This window comes from Neopelma chrysocephalum, unplaced genomic scaffold (assembly GCF_003984885.1).
Source record: "Neopelma chrysocephalum unplaced genomic scaffold, ASM398488v2 Primary Assembly neopelma1_142, whole genome shotgun sequence".
NCBI lineage: Eukaryota > Metazoa > Chordata > Aves > Passeriformes > Pipridae > Neopelma > Neopelma chrysocephalum.
Window position 1 is genome coordinate 2,116,471 of NW_020897804.1, and position 15,290 is coordinate 2,131,760.

The 15,290-nt window shown below is 43.6% G+C and overlaps 2 protein-coding genes across 9 annotated transcripts in view; one reads left to right on the top strand and one right to left on the bottom strand.

The window, feature by feature from the left end:
• The window catches only part of MAEA (macrophage erythroblast attacher), a 50,890-nt gene extending 45,664 nt beyond the window's left edge, over window positions 1–5,226 (bottom strand). For 2 of the 5 annotated variants that reach the window (XM_027699867.1, XM_027699866.1), the window contains exon 1: window positions 4,969–5,097. In XM_027699867.1, coding sequence (XP_027555668.1) covers window positions 4,969–5,037 — 69 coding nt within the window. In that variant the 5' untranslated portion in view covers window positions 5,038–5,097. Of the gene's footprint in view, window positions 1–4,968; window positions 5,098–5,143 lie in introns of those variants that run through there. The other 3 variants (XM_027699869.1, XM_027699870.1, XM_027699868.1) reach the window with 3 other exon arrangements.
• A 622-nt stretch (window positions 5,227–5,848) lies between these two features.
• Window positions 5,849–15,290, top strand: part of CTBP1 (C-terminal binding protein 1) — a 243,836-nt gene continuing 234,394 nt past the window's right edge. Inside the window, exon 1 of one of the 4 annotated variants that reach the window (XM_027699938.1) lies at window positions 5,849–5,914. The gene's annotated coding sequence lies outside the window, so the exon portion shown is untranslated. Of the gene's footprint in view, window positions 5,915–6,096; window positions 6,176–10,416; window positions 10,512–15,290 lie in introns of those variants that run through there. The other 3 variants (XM_027699940.1, XM_027699937.1, XM_027699939.1) reach the window with 3 other exon arrangements.

Here is a 15,290-nt window from a genome sequence, read left to right on the forward strand (position 1 = left end):
GGCAGCGGTGGACAAGAGACCAACGGGAGCCAACTCCTACTTCAGCTGCTTTACAACGTCAAATTTCTTCTGAAGTCCCACAGTATCACATTTTTCTCAAAACATGGTGTTTCTCAGAACAGAGCCCAGTGCAGAAGCACAAGAGTGGTACAAAAGATGTCACACTTGTTTGCTGACACACACACCATGTGTCAAAACAGGAAGTGCATTATTCAGTGTGGACATTCAGCACACTGGGTGAGTCAGAGCACCTGGTCTAAAGATGGATTTAGTGTAAGATGTAAGTGTTCACTATGAGTTAGTGCAGAGTTGACTTACCAATACCCAGGTTTAGCTTATTTTGTCAACGTTCTGCTTGAAAAGCACTTCACAAATCAGGTAACAATCTAGAAAGGGGGCTAGAAGGGAGTGGAGAGAGACTTTTGACAAGAGTGATGTAGTGATAGGAAGATGGGGAATGGCTTCAAACTGACAGAGGGCAGGTTTAGGCTACGTGTTAGGAAGTTTTTTTTATTGTGAGGGTGGTAAAACACTGGGACAGGTTGCCCAGAGAAGCTGTGGATGCCCTATCCCTGGCAGCGTTCAAGGCCAGGTTGGATGGTGCACTGAGGAACCTGGTCTAGTGGAAGGTGTCCCTGCCCATGGCAGGGCAGTTAGAATTACATATTTAGGGTTCCTTCCAACCCCAAGCATTCTATGGTTCTAACATCATTATATATACATTTTTTACATTGATGTACTTACAGTGAACTAGATGTTACAAGCTGTTACTTCTGTCCTTCTCAAGTTCTGCTTGAACCACTTCCACTGAACTTTTCCTGCTACATGCTCAAAGTTTTGACAAAAGTACTCTGACTCATAATGTCCAAGTACAAAGTTTTGTTCAAAACCAACTTATAGTGAAGCTTATAAATACCGGAAAAAATAAAGTAGAGCAACTAATTACACAAAAAATTAATCTTGCACCTTTTCTGCTCCTGTGGGTAAAGAAGTTGACCTGAACTGTTTGACATCTGCATTAGTGACCTGGATGATGGGTCAGAGTGCACTTCCAGTCTGCAGATGATACAAAACTGGGAGGGAGGAGTTGTTAATATGCCAGGTGGCTGTGATGCCATTCATAAGGACTTCAACAAGCTGGAGAAACAGGCAAACAAGAACCTCATTAAATTCAACAAAGGGAAATACCAAGTCCTACACTTGGGAAGAAAGACCCACTTGCACTAGGACATTCTGAAGTCCCACAGCCTGGAAAGCAGCTTTGCAGAACAGAACCTGGGGTCCTGGTGGGCAAGTTGCCCATGACAGCAACACGCCCTTGCAGCAAAGGCCACCGACAGCACCCTGGGCTGTGTTAGGAAACACTGCCAGGGGGTCAAGGAAGGTGACCCTTCCCCTCTACTCTAAATAGGAGTTAGACCCACTCAAAGTGCTGTGTCCAGTTCTGGGCCTCCAGTACAAGAGAAACTTGGACATACCGGAATGAGTAAAGAGAAGGCCACTAACAGATTGGAGCATCTGATATATGAAGAGGGGCCGAGAGATCTGGGATTGTTTAACTGGAAAAGACTCAGGGCTAGCCTTAATCAATGTGTATCATTACCTGATGGAGGGAGTAAAGAAGATGGAGCCAGACTACTCTCAGCAGTGTCCAGTAAAAGGACAATAGGCAATGGGCAAAAATTGAAGCACAGAAAATTCCTTGTAAACTAAAAGATTACTATTTTTTTTAGTACCACAACAGCAGTCAAACACGGGAATAAGTTTCCCTAGAGGGTGGAATCTCCATCTTAGGAGGTAATTGAGAACACTCTGGACATGGCTTTGAGCAACCTGCTCCAGCTGACCCTGCTTTGAGGGCCTGGACCAGACTGTCTCCAGAGGTCCGTTCTAACCTCAGTTACTCTGTGGACTTGGGATAGGAACAATGCACACTTCAGATAATCCAATTCTCCTATATGTTCCCCTCTAACAGCCAGGTAAATATTCTATTTCCATGACAAACCAGTACCTTTTGAATCTCCTGTCAGTATTTCCCCTGCCAACAAAATAAGCCAAAGAGTGGCTCTGAGAAGGTGCTCAAGTATCCTGTGTTTCTACAGCTCTCCTGTTGATCAGCTGTTTCTTAAAGCAGTTGCAATCCAGCTGACCCTAAACTGTTTGCCACAAACAGCCCAAATAAGAACATTTTCACAAGTGATCATCCCTGCTTTTGGGTCTCCCATCTTCCACTCTTGGGGTCTTACTCCATAGAGCTTGCCAGTTCAGTTTCATAATTACTCACACTTCTACAGATATGGATGAATTATCCAGCTTCCTGTCATCACTTGTTTATTAGTGTTTCAGCAAAGAACTACGATAACAATGTTCACATTCATTCCTTGTCAGCTTTCATGTTACATCCTCTCATCTGAGACCAGAATTCTCTTACAGTAGGTTTTTAAAAAAAAAAAAAAGGATTCCACAGTACTTTGGTAGAAGAATAGCTGACAACCTTCTTGTCCTTGAGAAGGGACTGGAGTGGGGAGGGAGGAATATTCAAGTATTATTTTGTACAGTAAAACAACTTCCCCAGACTCAGCTGAAGAACTCTGTTTACTTCCCCTCAGCTGATGCGCTGAAGAATGGCTGAAGCATTTCCACTCCAGCAGCAGCCACAATTTAGCTATGGAACAGGGATTTCCCTCTGCAGGCTGAAGCACTCTTTCACATGAAAAGCACTCTGTGGAACATACTGTAAATGTAGAACTATTACACAACTATTATCTAGTGATGTTGGCATGAGGAAGCTAGAGGGAGGAAACAGGAAGGATATAAATACAAATCTGCAATCTTTTATATTTTACTCACATAAGGGAAAATCACCAGTGTCCAGAGTTCCAAGAAAAATATCTGAGCTACTATGTTGGTGAACAAAAATAAAAGTGATACACATTCATTTTACACAGCATTTGAGTAAAGCAGAAATAAAAAATTCCCAGAGCCTCAGTCCCACAGAAACTTGTGGGCACTAGACTCCTAAGGAATAAAATGGGATTTGATATCAACTCACTTCAGCAGACTTTAGCCTTTGTGCTCATTTCTCCCTGCTGCTTTTTCACCTCCACCACCAAAATGTTTTGATATATGACTCACAGCTAAGAACATTTCAGAGGACACATTCAAAAGATTTCAGCAGACACTGTTCTGACAGGTTTTTTAAACAATGAAAAATGTTGCTAAAGATTACAGAAACAACCCAAAAGTTGAACGGGTGCTGGGAAGAATCAATAAACACCACCTTTAATGGGAAATTAGGAGTTTCAGTGGAAGAGTGTCTCACCCTCTTACTATTTAGCTTCGTAACTTTACAAACAACATTCCAATCTCTTATGTATATTTTTGTTGAGATTTTTTTGGAAAAAGAATGCTTGTGGAAATAAAAGAATTAGTCCAAAATATTCTCTACCTTTTAAATAGCTGGCACCTTGACAATTGCTCTTAAGTCACAAGCAGCAAAACAAAAACTCACTGATCCTCACTGCCAGTAATTTTTCAGGAATGTAGCAAGCAAAGCTGAGATAACAACTGGGACACATCTAAAATGCAGTCTTAAAATGATCTTCTTAACATTAAATGCCTTCACATTTTTTCTGGCTGTGGAAAGTGCTAGAGAACTCTTTACAGCTATTTTAAAATTTAAGCCTGATGCTGTCAGCTTTAAAGTACTTCTGGATGACAGAGAGGAGACTTCATATGTAAAACGGGAATCATCACTTTGTCCTTCTGCTTCTCGGACCCGAGTAGAAGGGAGCTGGGAGAGCGGTGGAGGACATGCAGGAGAAGAACATGGTTTGAAAGCCTGCAAGACCAACGCTGCAAAGAGCACACAATACTCGGTGTGCGAAGGCGCAGCGTGATCTCAGCACAACAAAGTTGACTTTGCATAAACATCTATAGGCGACAAAATGTTGATACACTGACGCTAGAGATGTTTAAACAAGCATTTTGCACCAGAGAGCCTTCTCCCAGCTCCCTTCCACAGTCACTGCTGTTATGTGGCAGACCTGCTTTATACACAACACGAGACTTCAGACAAAGGTTTCTGTGGATTCCTACGAGCATCATCCTTGCAGTTCAACAGCTCCCGAGGCACTCAGCGTTAAGGTCACCGCCGAGTCCTTCACCTGCTTTACAACACCTGGTTAAAGCCCAGGACCACCTATGCAGCCCTGGGAAACCTCCACCCTGCAGACAGACCCAGCACCTCAGCGAGCACTCCCCTGCTTTCGCCAAACTGCATTTTGCTTATTCGTCTCCACAGGCCTCCAGCCTTTTTTCCAGCACGTTTGTCCCTTTTTATATTTTCAAGCTCATCTCCACCTTTAGGGGACCAGGGAACCATATTCTACTACCACCTCCACTGCCTCCCCTTCAGCACGTCTCCTAACAACGCCACGTAGATCCAGATAATCATCTGGGATGAGCACTCCGGGCAGCCCCCGGTGTTCCTGAGGGAATATGTTCCCCTCACACGCCCCAAACCTTCTCCCCCAGCCCGGCTCGCCCCGAGTCCGCTCCCCCCTCACACCGCCCCGCCACCACAAGCACCTCACTTCTCCCTCTCCCAGGTGCCCGCCAGCTCTTTTTGTGTCCCCAGCGTGTCCCGGGGGCCTCCCCCGTCCCCTCAGGGCACGGAGACACCGGGGAGAGCCGCATATTCCAGGCACGTCCCTCTCCCTCAGCGGAGGGGGATGGGAAGAGCAGCAGCCGGAGCGGCACCAGCCGGGGCGTCAAAGCGGAGGGAAAACGGGGACAAGACGGGAACTGAGCGCTGGGAATCCCTCCCCAGCTCCATCCCGGGGCTCCTGAGGGCGAGCAGAAAGCAGATGAGAGGAAAGGGGCTCCCCCTCAGCGCTGCTCCGGCGGGACGCTGAGGGCGGCATCGCGCTCCCCCCCACCCCGCGCCGGGGGCGGCCCGGCACCCACCTTGAGAGTGGGGTACTCCTGCACCTTCAGGGTCATTGAGAGCTGGGCGGCCGATTCCTGCACCGCCATCTTGGATCGGGCACCGGCCGCCTTCCCCCCCTCCCCCCCACACTCTTTTTCTCTCCCTCCCTTTTCCCTCCCGCCCTCCTTCCCAGCGCGTCCCGGCGGGAGCTACCTACGGCGCGCGCGGCATGCCGGGAGACGGCGCGCGCCCCGCCCCGGCCCTCATGGAATCGGGACGAACCAACACCGCCCCCTTCTCCCCCCCTTTTCCCACTTGGCCTTGGTACGCTCCAAGAGGGCGGGGAAAGAGCGATGGGGCGCCGGCCAATGAGCGCCGCTCTTTCTACACGTTTCTCCTCAGAGCTTGAGAAGCCGCGCCTGATTGGACAAACCGGCGCCAGGAATGGGCGGGGCCGCGTGGGCGCGCGGACAAATCGAGCGGGGTGACAGCATCGGGGTGGGCGGGACTTCGGAGGTTTATGGACACCCCCGCCAGCCAGTGGCGACGCAGAGGCGATTCCCCACCGCCCAATCGGGGCTCAGCGGGCGGGGCCTAAAAGTAAATTTTGACGGCGACTTAAAGCGGCCGTTTGAGCGCCCCCCGGGGCGCGCGGGGCGGGGCAGGGCGGGGCCAGGGGGCGGGGCGCACCTTGACGGGCAGTTCCTCCAACCAACGGCGTCGCGTCTCGCGCTGACGGGCAGGCGGCTCAGCGAATGGGCGGCGGGTGGAGGCGGGGCGGCGGGCGGTGCGTGGCGGTGTGTCCATGGCGGGGCGGGGCCGCCCCCCGCGAGTTCCGCGGGGCGGAGGGAGCGAGCGGGACCCGGCGCAGCGGCGGCGGCGGGAAGAGGTTTTTAAGCAGCGGCGGCAGCAGCGCTGAGCGTCCCCCCCTTTTTCCCCCGGCTCCCCGCTTCCCCCCGGGGGCCGGCGCGGAGTTTCGCCCCGGTGAGCGGAGGCGCGGGGCGGGTCCCGCCGCAGCCCCGCGCGGGACGGCGTGTGGGGAGGGCTGGCGGCTGCGTGGGGCTCGTGGTCTCTCCGTGAGCCCCGCGGTGCCTCCACAGGTGCGGGGTTCGGGGCTCCCCTCGCCGCTGTTGAGTACAGCAGGATTCCCGGCTGGATTCCCCCCGGGAGCTGCGGGCATCCCGGAGGTTTTGCGTGACCTCCGTGCAGTTGTTGAGCGGGCGGTGATTCCTCTGCCGGGCGCGCGTGAGTGTTTCCATTGAAATAAAAAGGGATCCTGATCCTGCGGGTTGTTCCTACTCGTGCATCTGAGGGAATACAGACACTTTTGGAGTATCGGTCCTCTCTGGCAGTTGGTGTAAAAACTGCTTTTTAGATAACACGTGGAGGGCAGCGCGTTGAGGTTCCTCCCTCGCAGGACCCACGCGAAGCTTCTCTGGGCTCCTCAGTGTGAAAAAAAGCACCTGGTCAGACCTTGGAGCACGTCAGATTTGCAGCGTAATTAGCAAAGGGGAAACACACTGTACATGCAGTGATATAAACTTTATTCTGTTGTTGAAGTCCGTGGCAAAAGTTTAGTTCTGTGATGCAGGTGCTTGCCTTGCAGATACACTTCAAGTGGTGTGCTGCTCTAATCTAAGGCTTTAAAGGCACCCCAAAACCTATATCCATTAATAATAATAATGTTTGGTGGGGTTTTTTTTATTTTTTTTTTCCTGTCCTTTCTAAACATCGCGGTATTGATTTTTCCTTTTCTAACAGAAAACTGTTAGAAAAATTTAGCACAAATACTCCTAGGAAGAGTAAAACACGTGTAACTTTCATGGTTTGAAATGAGCAAGCCAGATTGAACAAGTATGATTCTTAAAAATCTTTGGTGACATTAATTCTGATGTACGTAGACCCCGTTGCACTGAGAGCATCTGTCCACCACAAAGGGCTGGTGGTAAATGAAAGGAAATGTGTGAAGTCATGTAGCCAAGTGTTGAAATCTCTTCAGCTCTGGACTGCCAACTATTTACTTATGTTTACTCATAGCTGCCCCAGCATTCAGCCTGGTACTGACCATAATCAGCAAATAGATGCCCAAACATAACTTGCCAAGCCCACACCAGGTGTGAAGCCTTTGTTTAAGATGTGTATTAGTAAAAACATTTGTGTTAGTTACACCTGGAATTAACATTCGTGTCTAGACACGATCCTGGGGCCAGATTCTGCAAGGGGATTTGTGTAAGGAGGATTTTGACTCCATTAAGGTTCTGTGCAGGGAATGCTTGTCAGGTGGAGGATTGATAACTTAGCTCCATTGTTGCTGTATTTACAAACATAAATATATGGCATTGTAAAATATTCCTGTTGTTCCTGTCTGTCTTAAATATCCTGTAAGCTAATATTTAGAAGGAAATTTGCTGTTCAGTATTCTACATGATTGATGTTACTGAACTTTGCATACTTTAACTCTTTAGGCCTGTGACGTTTATAGGGACTGAAGGAGTGGGACTTGCCATTTAATTTATGAAGTTGTGTATGTATTTGTCCAAAACACTTATTTGCAACAGATTTTGTTTATATATAATCTCTTAATGGTCCTTTCTGATAGCACAGTCACTAATTTAGGGTAACAAAGATAGTCTGTGGATGCAGGTCATGTGCTCAGGCTGTATCTGTCTTTAAACTGGAGGGTTATTGGTGAAGGTTTGTGAGACATTAGTAGCCAAAGTTAAAGGGGTTGCTTACTGGAACAGATGGCCAAGCAACCATCATGTCAGAGAAAACAGCATGTATTCGTGTATTCTTAGTTTAACACAAGAGGGAGCATGTCTAATCTTTAACCTTTAAATATTGCAACTTCAGAGAGGAAGCTTGAAGTGTTGAGTGTCAACTAATTTATATTCAAGGCTCCATGTGCAAATATTGATACAACCTATGCATATTTCTGGCATGTTTTCAACTTTAGGCCGCAACTGTTGATTTATAGTGTAAATCTTGGCATGATAAATGTGGAGATAAGGGCTAAGCTAATGATCTTTTGAAGTTGTTAAAATCTGTAGTTTCCTGCTAAATTTAACAAAATATTAATGGTTATTGTTATTCATGAGTATGGTTATTAATATACAGAGGTTGTACTTCATTCTTTAATATTAGGCTAATACATCTTCTGCTTAACCTACCATACAAAGTTATAAAGCCGAGTCTTAATTTTATTAAATTTAACTTAATTACCAAAACACCTTTGCTTTCAGTGTTCTTATAAATCCTACTGCTTTATTCTTAAACAGGAAGTACGAATTTTGATCTACTAAGAAGGTTTTTGTACTGTATCTTTTTTAGTTTTCCTTGTCCCCGGTGGTATAAAAGGAAGATTAAAAATGAGCTTCCATTTTGTATTTCTTGGCATTGTCCTGTTCAGTCATAATCTGTTAATGTTTGTCCTCATTTAGTGTCTTGTTATTGTGAATTAGCAATTAGTTAAACTTAAGATGTGTGCACAGAATACTCCAAACCTTTAGGAGGACCTTATTCATTTGTTTCCAATGGCCTTCTGCTTTGCTCCAGATTGATGGTTGGAGAAGAACATCTGTCTACCTTTAAACACTGCATGCAAATTATGTATCTTCCAAAATCATAAACACTCTGCCTGTTATTTGGTGGAGCAGAGCAGAAACTTAAGGGCTCTGCTTCCATGTGCTGAATAAAACTCTGTGGATTGAGATTTTACTACACTTGCTTCTCTTTTGTGTTTGTGGCCATTACAATCCTGGTGCCAGGTGGCAGAATTGGGTATGTGTCACCATCATTCCTTGTTTTCAGAGACAAGATTGGCATAAGCCCCTGATGTGAAGTCCTGTGCTGGATCAGGTGGGAGCACAGGTTGTCCCACTGTTCAGAGGACCTCTCAGATGGGTGGTGGCTATGCTATCCATCTTGTAATGGAGAAGTTGGAGCTTTCACTATATTCTTCTGGTGAGTTTGGATGTTTGTGAAATACTTAGGCCTTCACCTTCAATCTGTGCTAATTTTTTCTTCTGAATTGTGGGAGAATTTTTGGTATTTTTTTAACAACTACTGTGCACAGTGTACTTGACAGAGCAAGGTGTTAATATCAAAGCAGCTTGTCTTCACAACATGCCAGGCAGCTGTCCTTGCAAGGCAGAAATGTGAGATGACCTGTACTAATATTGCATACCTTCAGATACATGGAATCATGGAATGGTTTGGGTTGGAAGGGACTTTAAAGATCACCCAGTTCCAACTCCCATAGATTATATGAATATTATAAATTCAGTAAGTGTTAGGACTTTTAGAGGATGTTCTATATCAGTCAAAAGGGGCAAAACTTATGCTTTGGTTTTCTTGCCCAGCACGCTTAGGCTGCTGCACAGTCTTTTCAATAAAGGTGTATTTTTACTTTAAAAGCAAGTAGTAGTGTGGCTATACAGTTCGTGGTTTGTTGCTTTGTGTTTTTTGGTGTTTTTTCTTCTTTTTTCTTTTTTTTTCCATTTTTTATTGTAACTTTAAACTTATAACTGACAAGTGTATTGGTGTATCTTGCTTGTGTAAAAAGGCTGGAGAAGTTGGTGCTTTTATTTCTGTATCTGAGAGGAAATTGCCAAGAGTGTAAAAAAACCCAACAAACAAAAGGAAAAGCCCCCACGAACAAAACCCTGCGATTAACAACAGCAGCAGAGATTGCCCTGATGTGCCAGTTTAGAGCATCGTTGTAATGTAGTAAATGCAGATCAAACGCTTGGTTTCCTTATTTTAGCATGATTATATGGACACTTTCCTTATCCGGGGAAAATGCGGAGGCACTCAGCAATTGGGGTTACAAAGTTACCAGAATGCATCAGGGTTAAGACTTCGGTACAGGCTGTGCTGGGTCAGCTGTGGGAGCAATTTCATATCCCTGAGACCAATCTGGTACGTTTTAGGCAATGTGTGTGTAGAAGTTATTTAGAAATTATCCCATGTTTGTGCAAACCGGGTGTCAGATGTCAAGGTATTTATTAAGTTGCTTTTATAAAAAAAAAAGGAGGGGAGATTCACAGTGTAGATCAAAATCTTGTGAAATCTCATTTAAAAAAGATTTGTATTTACATTAAAAAAGGCGTGTGGGACTTCCTGATAAAGTGCACAGACTCCTGTAACTTTCTGAATGGTCTAAATGGATGATTTAAAATGCAAAGGGGATGGGGCGTTTACCTGCGAGCAATTTTTTTGGCCGTGAGCAATTTTTTATTTTTTTTCCCTTTCTGAGTTACATCCCCCTGAAAATGGGGGGGTTTAGAAAGAAACTGCTGACACAGCCTTGACTACAGAGCAGTGCCCTGCGTGCTGCTGCAATAATTGCCCAGGCAGTGTTTTCCTGCTTCCCTGCCATTGTGCTGCACGTCGCTCTAATTCATTCCATTTTTAACTTTCCCAAAGTTTGGTGCCATCGCGAGCCCCCGGCGTGAGCAGCCGCCGGAGGAGCGGGGCTGGCAGAGTAGCGTGGACTTGTTAATCTCAGCCTGATCTTGTCAGAAACAGCAGAGCAGAGGGAGAGAGGGAGAAGAACTCCGGCTGGGGCAGCGCTCCAAAGGTTCGTCGCTGGTTTTTGTGCCTAAATGACGCCTCCGCGGCGAAGCGTGGGGTGTGCGGGGCGTTGCGGGGTTCGCTGGCGGGGCTGGGAGCGCCTTTGGCCGCGTTGTTTGTGTGCCGGGGGGGAGGTTTTTGCCTCGATGTGCGCGGAGAGAAGCGAGTGGTGTGTGTGTGCTCTCTCTGTGTGTGTGTGTGTGTCTGTGTGTGTTACGGCCGGGGAAACGCTGAAGAAGAAGAAACCCTGTTGGTTCTCCATGCAAATGACCGCTTTGGTTGTAACAAAAGCCTTGATGTTGGGCTTGGAAAAATGATCTGACAGTGTAACAACCCCAGGCCACTTTCGCCATGTTTTTGTTTATTCATGTTTCATTCCGTTTTCCGTCGCTATCTCGCAGATGTTTCCAATTTCACTGTTTGGTGTGTTTTGGTTTTTATTTTTTTCCTTTTTTAATTTTTTTTTGTAACACCGTCGAGCCTTTTTGGAGTTAGCAAGAAAACATGTGAAAGAATGTTAACAAAACAGAGAGGTGTTGCAGATGTTTATACTTTAGTTCTTGCGTTGCGCCTGGCGATTCTGGCAGGAGGGATTCAGGGCATATGAAGGAACGTAAGAAGCATCTGTTTTACCTACCGAGCCTGTAATTTCGAAATGTGCCCATTGTAACTTGAATATTTACATAAACAGATGAAGTGAGCACCTTCCCGGTGCAGTGTGGCAGGTTGAGATCTCATTTCTTTGCTACTGTTTCTGAAAGGGGGAAAAAAAAAAAAGAGCAAGGAAAGGAATATCTGTGACACAGCATGTATGCTCCTACATAAACTCCTGCCATCTCGGAGTGCCTTTAAATATTTGAACAGCTTCTGCTAAGTCAAATAAAATTGGTTACCATGAGAAACAAAAAAGTCTAATAGGATAGTTGGGCACACTAATAAAAATCTGAATGTAAAATTGTTTCAGAATCATTCAAGGAATTGAATTAGGCAGAAAACCTTTTCAGTAACAGTCGTAGTAACACATTTAAACATTTTACCTTCTGAGATCCTGGAAAACAACACATACAGTGCAGAAACAGCAGAGGTGGATGGTGTGTTATCTTATGGTCACATAAACTGAAACGTGATTGTCTACTAATGGCACTAAAATCAACCTGGTTTTAGGATTTTATGCTTGATGAATGCATCGAGGCATACACAAATAAAACCTGAAATCTTAAAGGACAATGATTCAATGTCCGCAGCCAGTGGTTAAATCAGATGTGGTAACTATGGTGAGAGGTAAAGTTACTTAGCTCCTCACAGACCATGCATATGTGGATTTCCTCTCGTATAATGGAGATTAAGGAGAAAAGGATTAGAAAATCTAAAGAGAAATTTTGAGCAGGAGACCTGTAGCCTTGCTCTGGGAATTAACACTGAGGAGGCTTTTAGAACAGAGGTGGAGTGGAAGTAAACACTCTCTTGTAATATATATTGATGATAATTCTAGAAAGGAGTCTTTCTGGTTGGGAATATCAACAGCAGCTCATGCATACAGGAGCAAAATCAATCCTCTCCATATTAAAATAATCCTCCTACTCTAACAAAACAAAAGCAGAACCCAGAATAGATTTTTACATTAGCAAGTAACAGCATAAAATCAGGTAAATTCTACTATTCTGAATGAATGAATTTTAGATTCTTGCAGAATGAAGCAATATTGATTTATTTGGATTGCATCGCATTCCTATTTTTAAGCATGGATATGATATGTATTTAGGATTTTTTTTTTAATGTCAAAAATGGTGGTCATATGAAGTAGGAAATAAAATCAGAGCTTAGTGTTCTAGGTGGTAAATATTGGGGTAGTTTGGATTGCAGCCAGAGAGACTTGGACCACATTTCTGATTTTCCTTGAGTTGAGAGGGTTCAGTGTTACCCTGAGCTTTTCAGGGAAGAACTTCAGATTATGCTGATCAGCTCAGAGGGATATGGGAAGAATTGTCATGCTTGCACATAGAACTGGGTTTCGAGAGAGCCACCAGAGATACTAATTAGTAATTAGGCTATTTGAATGCTTAGGAAACAGAAAGGAGAAAGGTCAGGTTTAATTTTCAGCACAGAGGGATCATTTCCCTGTAATAGTGAAAAGTACTTTCACTATGATAGTGAAGAGACATTTGGGGGACATGAGGTATGTTCAGCTTTCTAGTAGTAGTTGTTAAAATGTTTTGTGGTTTTGGCAATGCATTAGAAACATCCTTAGTAAAATATTTTAATGTTTTGAGTTTTTCTTCCTCCCTGCCCTACACAGGGGCAGGAAACACTTGTTTTCTGAGAAGTCTACAAGGGAACTAATAGTTCAGCGCGGTCGAGACATGTGGTGTTGCAAGTTTTAAGATGTTCGTGCATTTGCTAGGAAACACTTTGAGATTTCTATGGATCATAATCCCACACTTTCCTTTGCCAAGTGCTCTAAGAGGGTATTATCAGATACCTGTTCCAGAGGCTGAGTCCACTATTACTGTGCAACAGTGCGGGTTAAACCTGTGAATGGAATGTACACTTTTGGACTTAAGGTGAAGTGATAAATAACAGACCCAACAGCAATGTAATTCACAGCTATTACAAATTGTTTTCACAACAGAAATGATCAACACATTTTATTGATTTTTGGTTTTAAGTTGTCATTTCTTGAAAAGTATTAAAAGCTCACTAGTTGTATTCGGCACTAATAAGAAGGAAGAGGAGGAAAAGGAATTCAATTGCTGCTGTTAGTGGACAATGTTTTGCTTTTTTACTATTGTTGGAGTTGACTTTTATATGGAATGGTACATTGCTATTGCATTAATGATGGATTATTATTTTGGATGAAAATTTTTATTTATATAAAGATTGCTATTTTAGATTGAAGCATAAAACTCCCATATTTAGAGCAAGTGACAATTAATTTCCTTGTTCAATGTATTTTGAAATTGTTTTATCGTCCTACTTTATTGGGACGTACTATTTAAGAGATGCTGTACAACCTGCTGGATAGGAATAGTGGAGTTGGAACAAATAGTGTTTTTCTTGCTTTACTGTTGGATTAGGGTAAGTCAATTCACCTTTCTGTTTTTGTTTTCCATCTATGGAACAGGTGTAATGGTAATATCTTTTTAAAGTACTTCAGTATCTACTGATGAGATTTTGAGACAAGCAATGTTTTGTCTTACAGCAGCACACAGGGTGGATACTCACATAATATTTACATCAAAAGTCCTAAAGCATTAAAAAAATCCAAGTACTAGTGATTTGATAATAAAACGTTTCCAGAAACAAATACCAGAATTAGTGCTGGTGAGGTATTTTCAGATGGTTGTGACTAATTTAGGAGTTTTTTAGGGTACCTAAATAGGTAATTCTGGCTGGTTAATACATTGATATTGAGTATTGACAGATTATCCATATCTGGTTTAAAAATTTGAACAAAAGATGGGCCTTTGTAGAGTTGTTGAACTGCTCTGTTGGGATTCAGCCAGAAGTGTAGTTTTAGCAGCATCTTAGGATGTTGAAAAAAAGACAGCAACCAACCCTCCATTTCCCCAGTGAGACTATTTGTATTAATATTAATATTGGAGAACCTCTGGCCTTCTCAATTAAATTTGTAGATTGCAAACCCAAGACATGCAAGATTGAGAACTTCACTGCAGACAGTGTTTATGCTCACCCTCCAACAGCTGAATAATTTCACTGGGTCTGCTGAAATGAATAAGGGTTTTCAGGATTAAAGTTTACACTTTTTATCTTGTTCCTTTTGTGCGTGGTCACAGAAGTTCTCCAGTGCCATGTGGAGTCTGAAGTGTTCTCAGGTATTTGAGAGATGATTCTTGCTCCATTTGCACATTTTATGAAGTTATGTAAACTGGTTTTAGGTGCAGAGTAGAGTAGATGGGACAGCTTAATGCTGAAAAAGTGTGAGACAGTTTCGAAAGAATCAACCTGTACAGGTTATTAATCCCAGGCCACAATAAGGGCTATCCTTTATGTCTTGCCAAGGACTGATCAGTTTAATCAATTGCCAGAGAAGAGCAGTCAAATAATGAATTTGATAAAAAAATTTAGGAAATCATAGTTTGAAGTACAAATTGTACCTTAGGTTTCCTCAGTTTCCTTCATGTGTTACCGTGCTTCAGTTATCTACCCATATCTTTATCTTTGTAGAGAGCAGAGTCAGTATTTTGTTACTGAAAATGGCCATTTGCTGTGGTTTTTTTTTTTTAATATAGTTGAAACAGCCCCAAACACTTTGGAAAATATACTTTTATTTTGTTGTTGAAAGAACATGATTTTATTCTAAGAAACCCTCTATAATCTTAAAAACAAATTTCTCCGACAGTTTTCAATTTGACAGGAATATTTTTCTTCATCTGGAGAACAAGCCAATATGGCTAAGTTTGTAAAATTTGTTTATACAATGGTATTTTCTGTCTACACAGTGCCTGGAATAGGTCTTAGCACATAAATAATGGAATAAATAGAAGTTTTTGTATCCAAACAGCTTCTGTTTATATTTCTCAGTTGGAAGTGTGTGTGTGGAGAAGGGTTCTTTTAGCTTTGAGAAGCTGAGTGTCTGCTCTGTCTAGTAAATTATGTCATTTGTTATCTTGGTAAATCTTAGAGCATCAACTACATGACAGTTTCCCTTTAGGACAGTAAAGATTAGGTGGTGTTTCTGTGGAAATCATTCCAATTTACACTATCTTGGTCAGGTATTTCTCTACCTTTCTCAGATGACTGTGCTTGGGTTTTGTAGAGGCAAGGT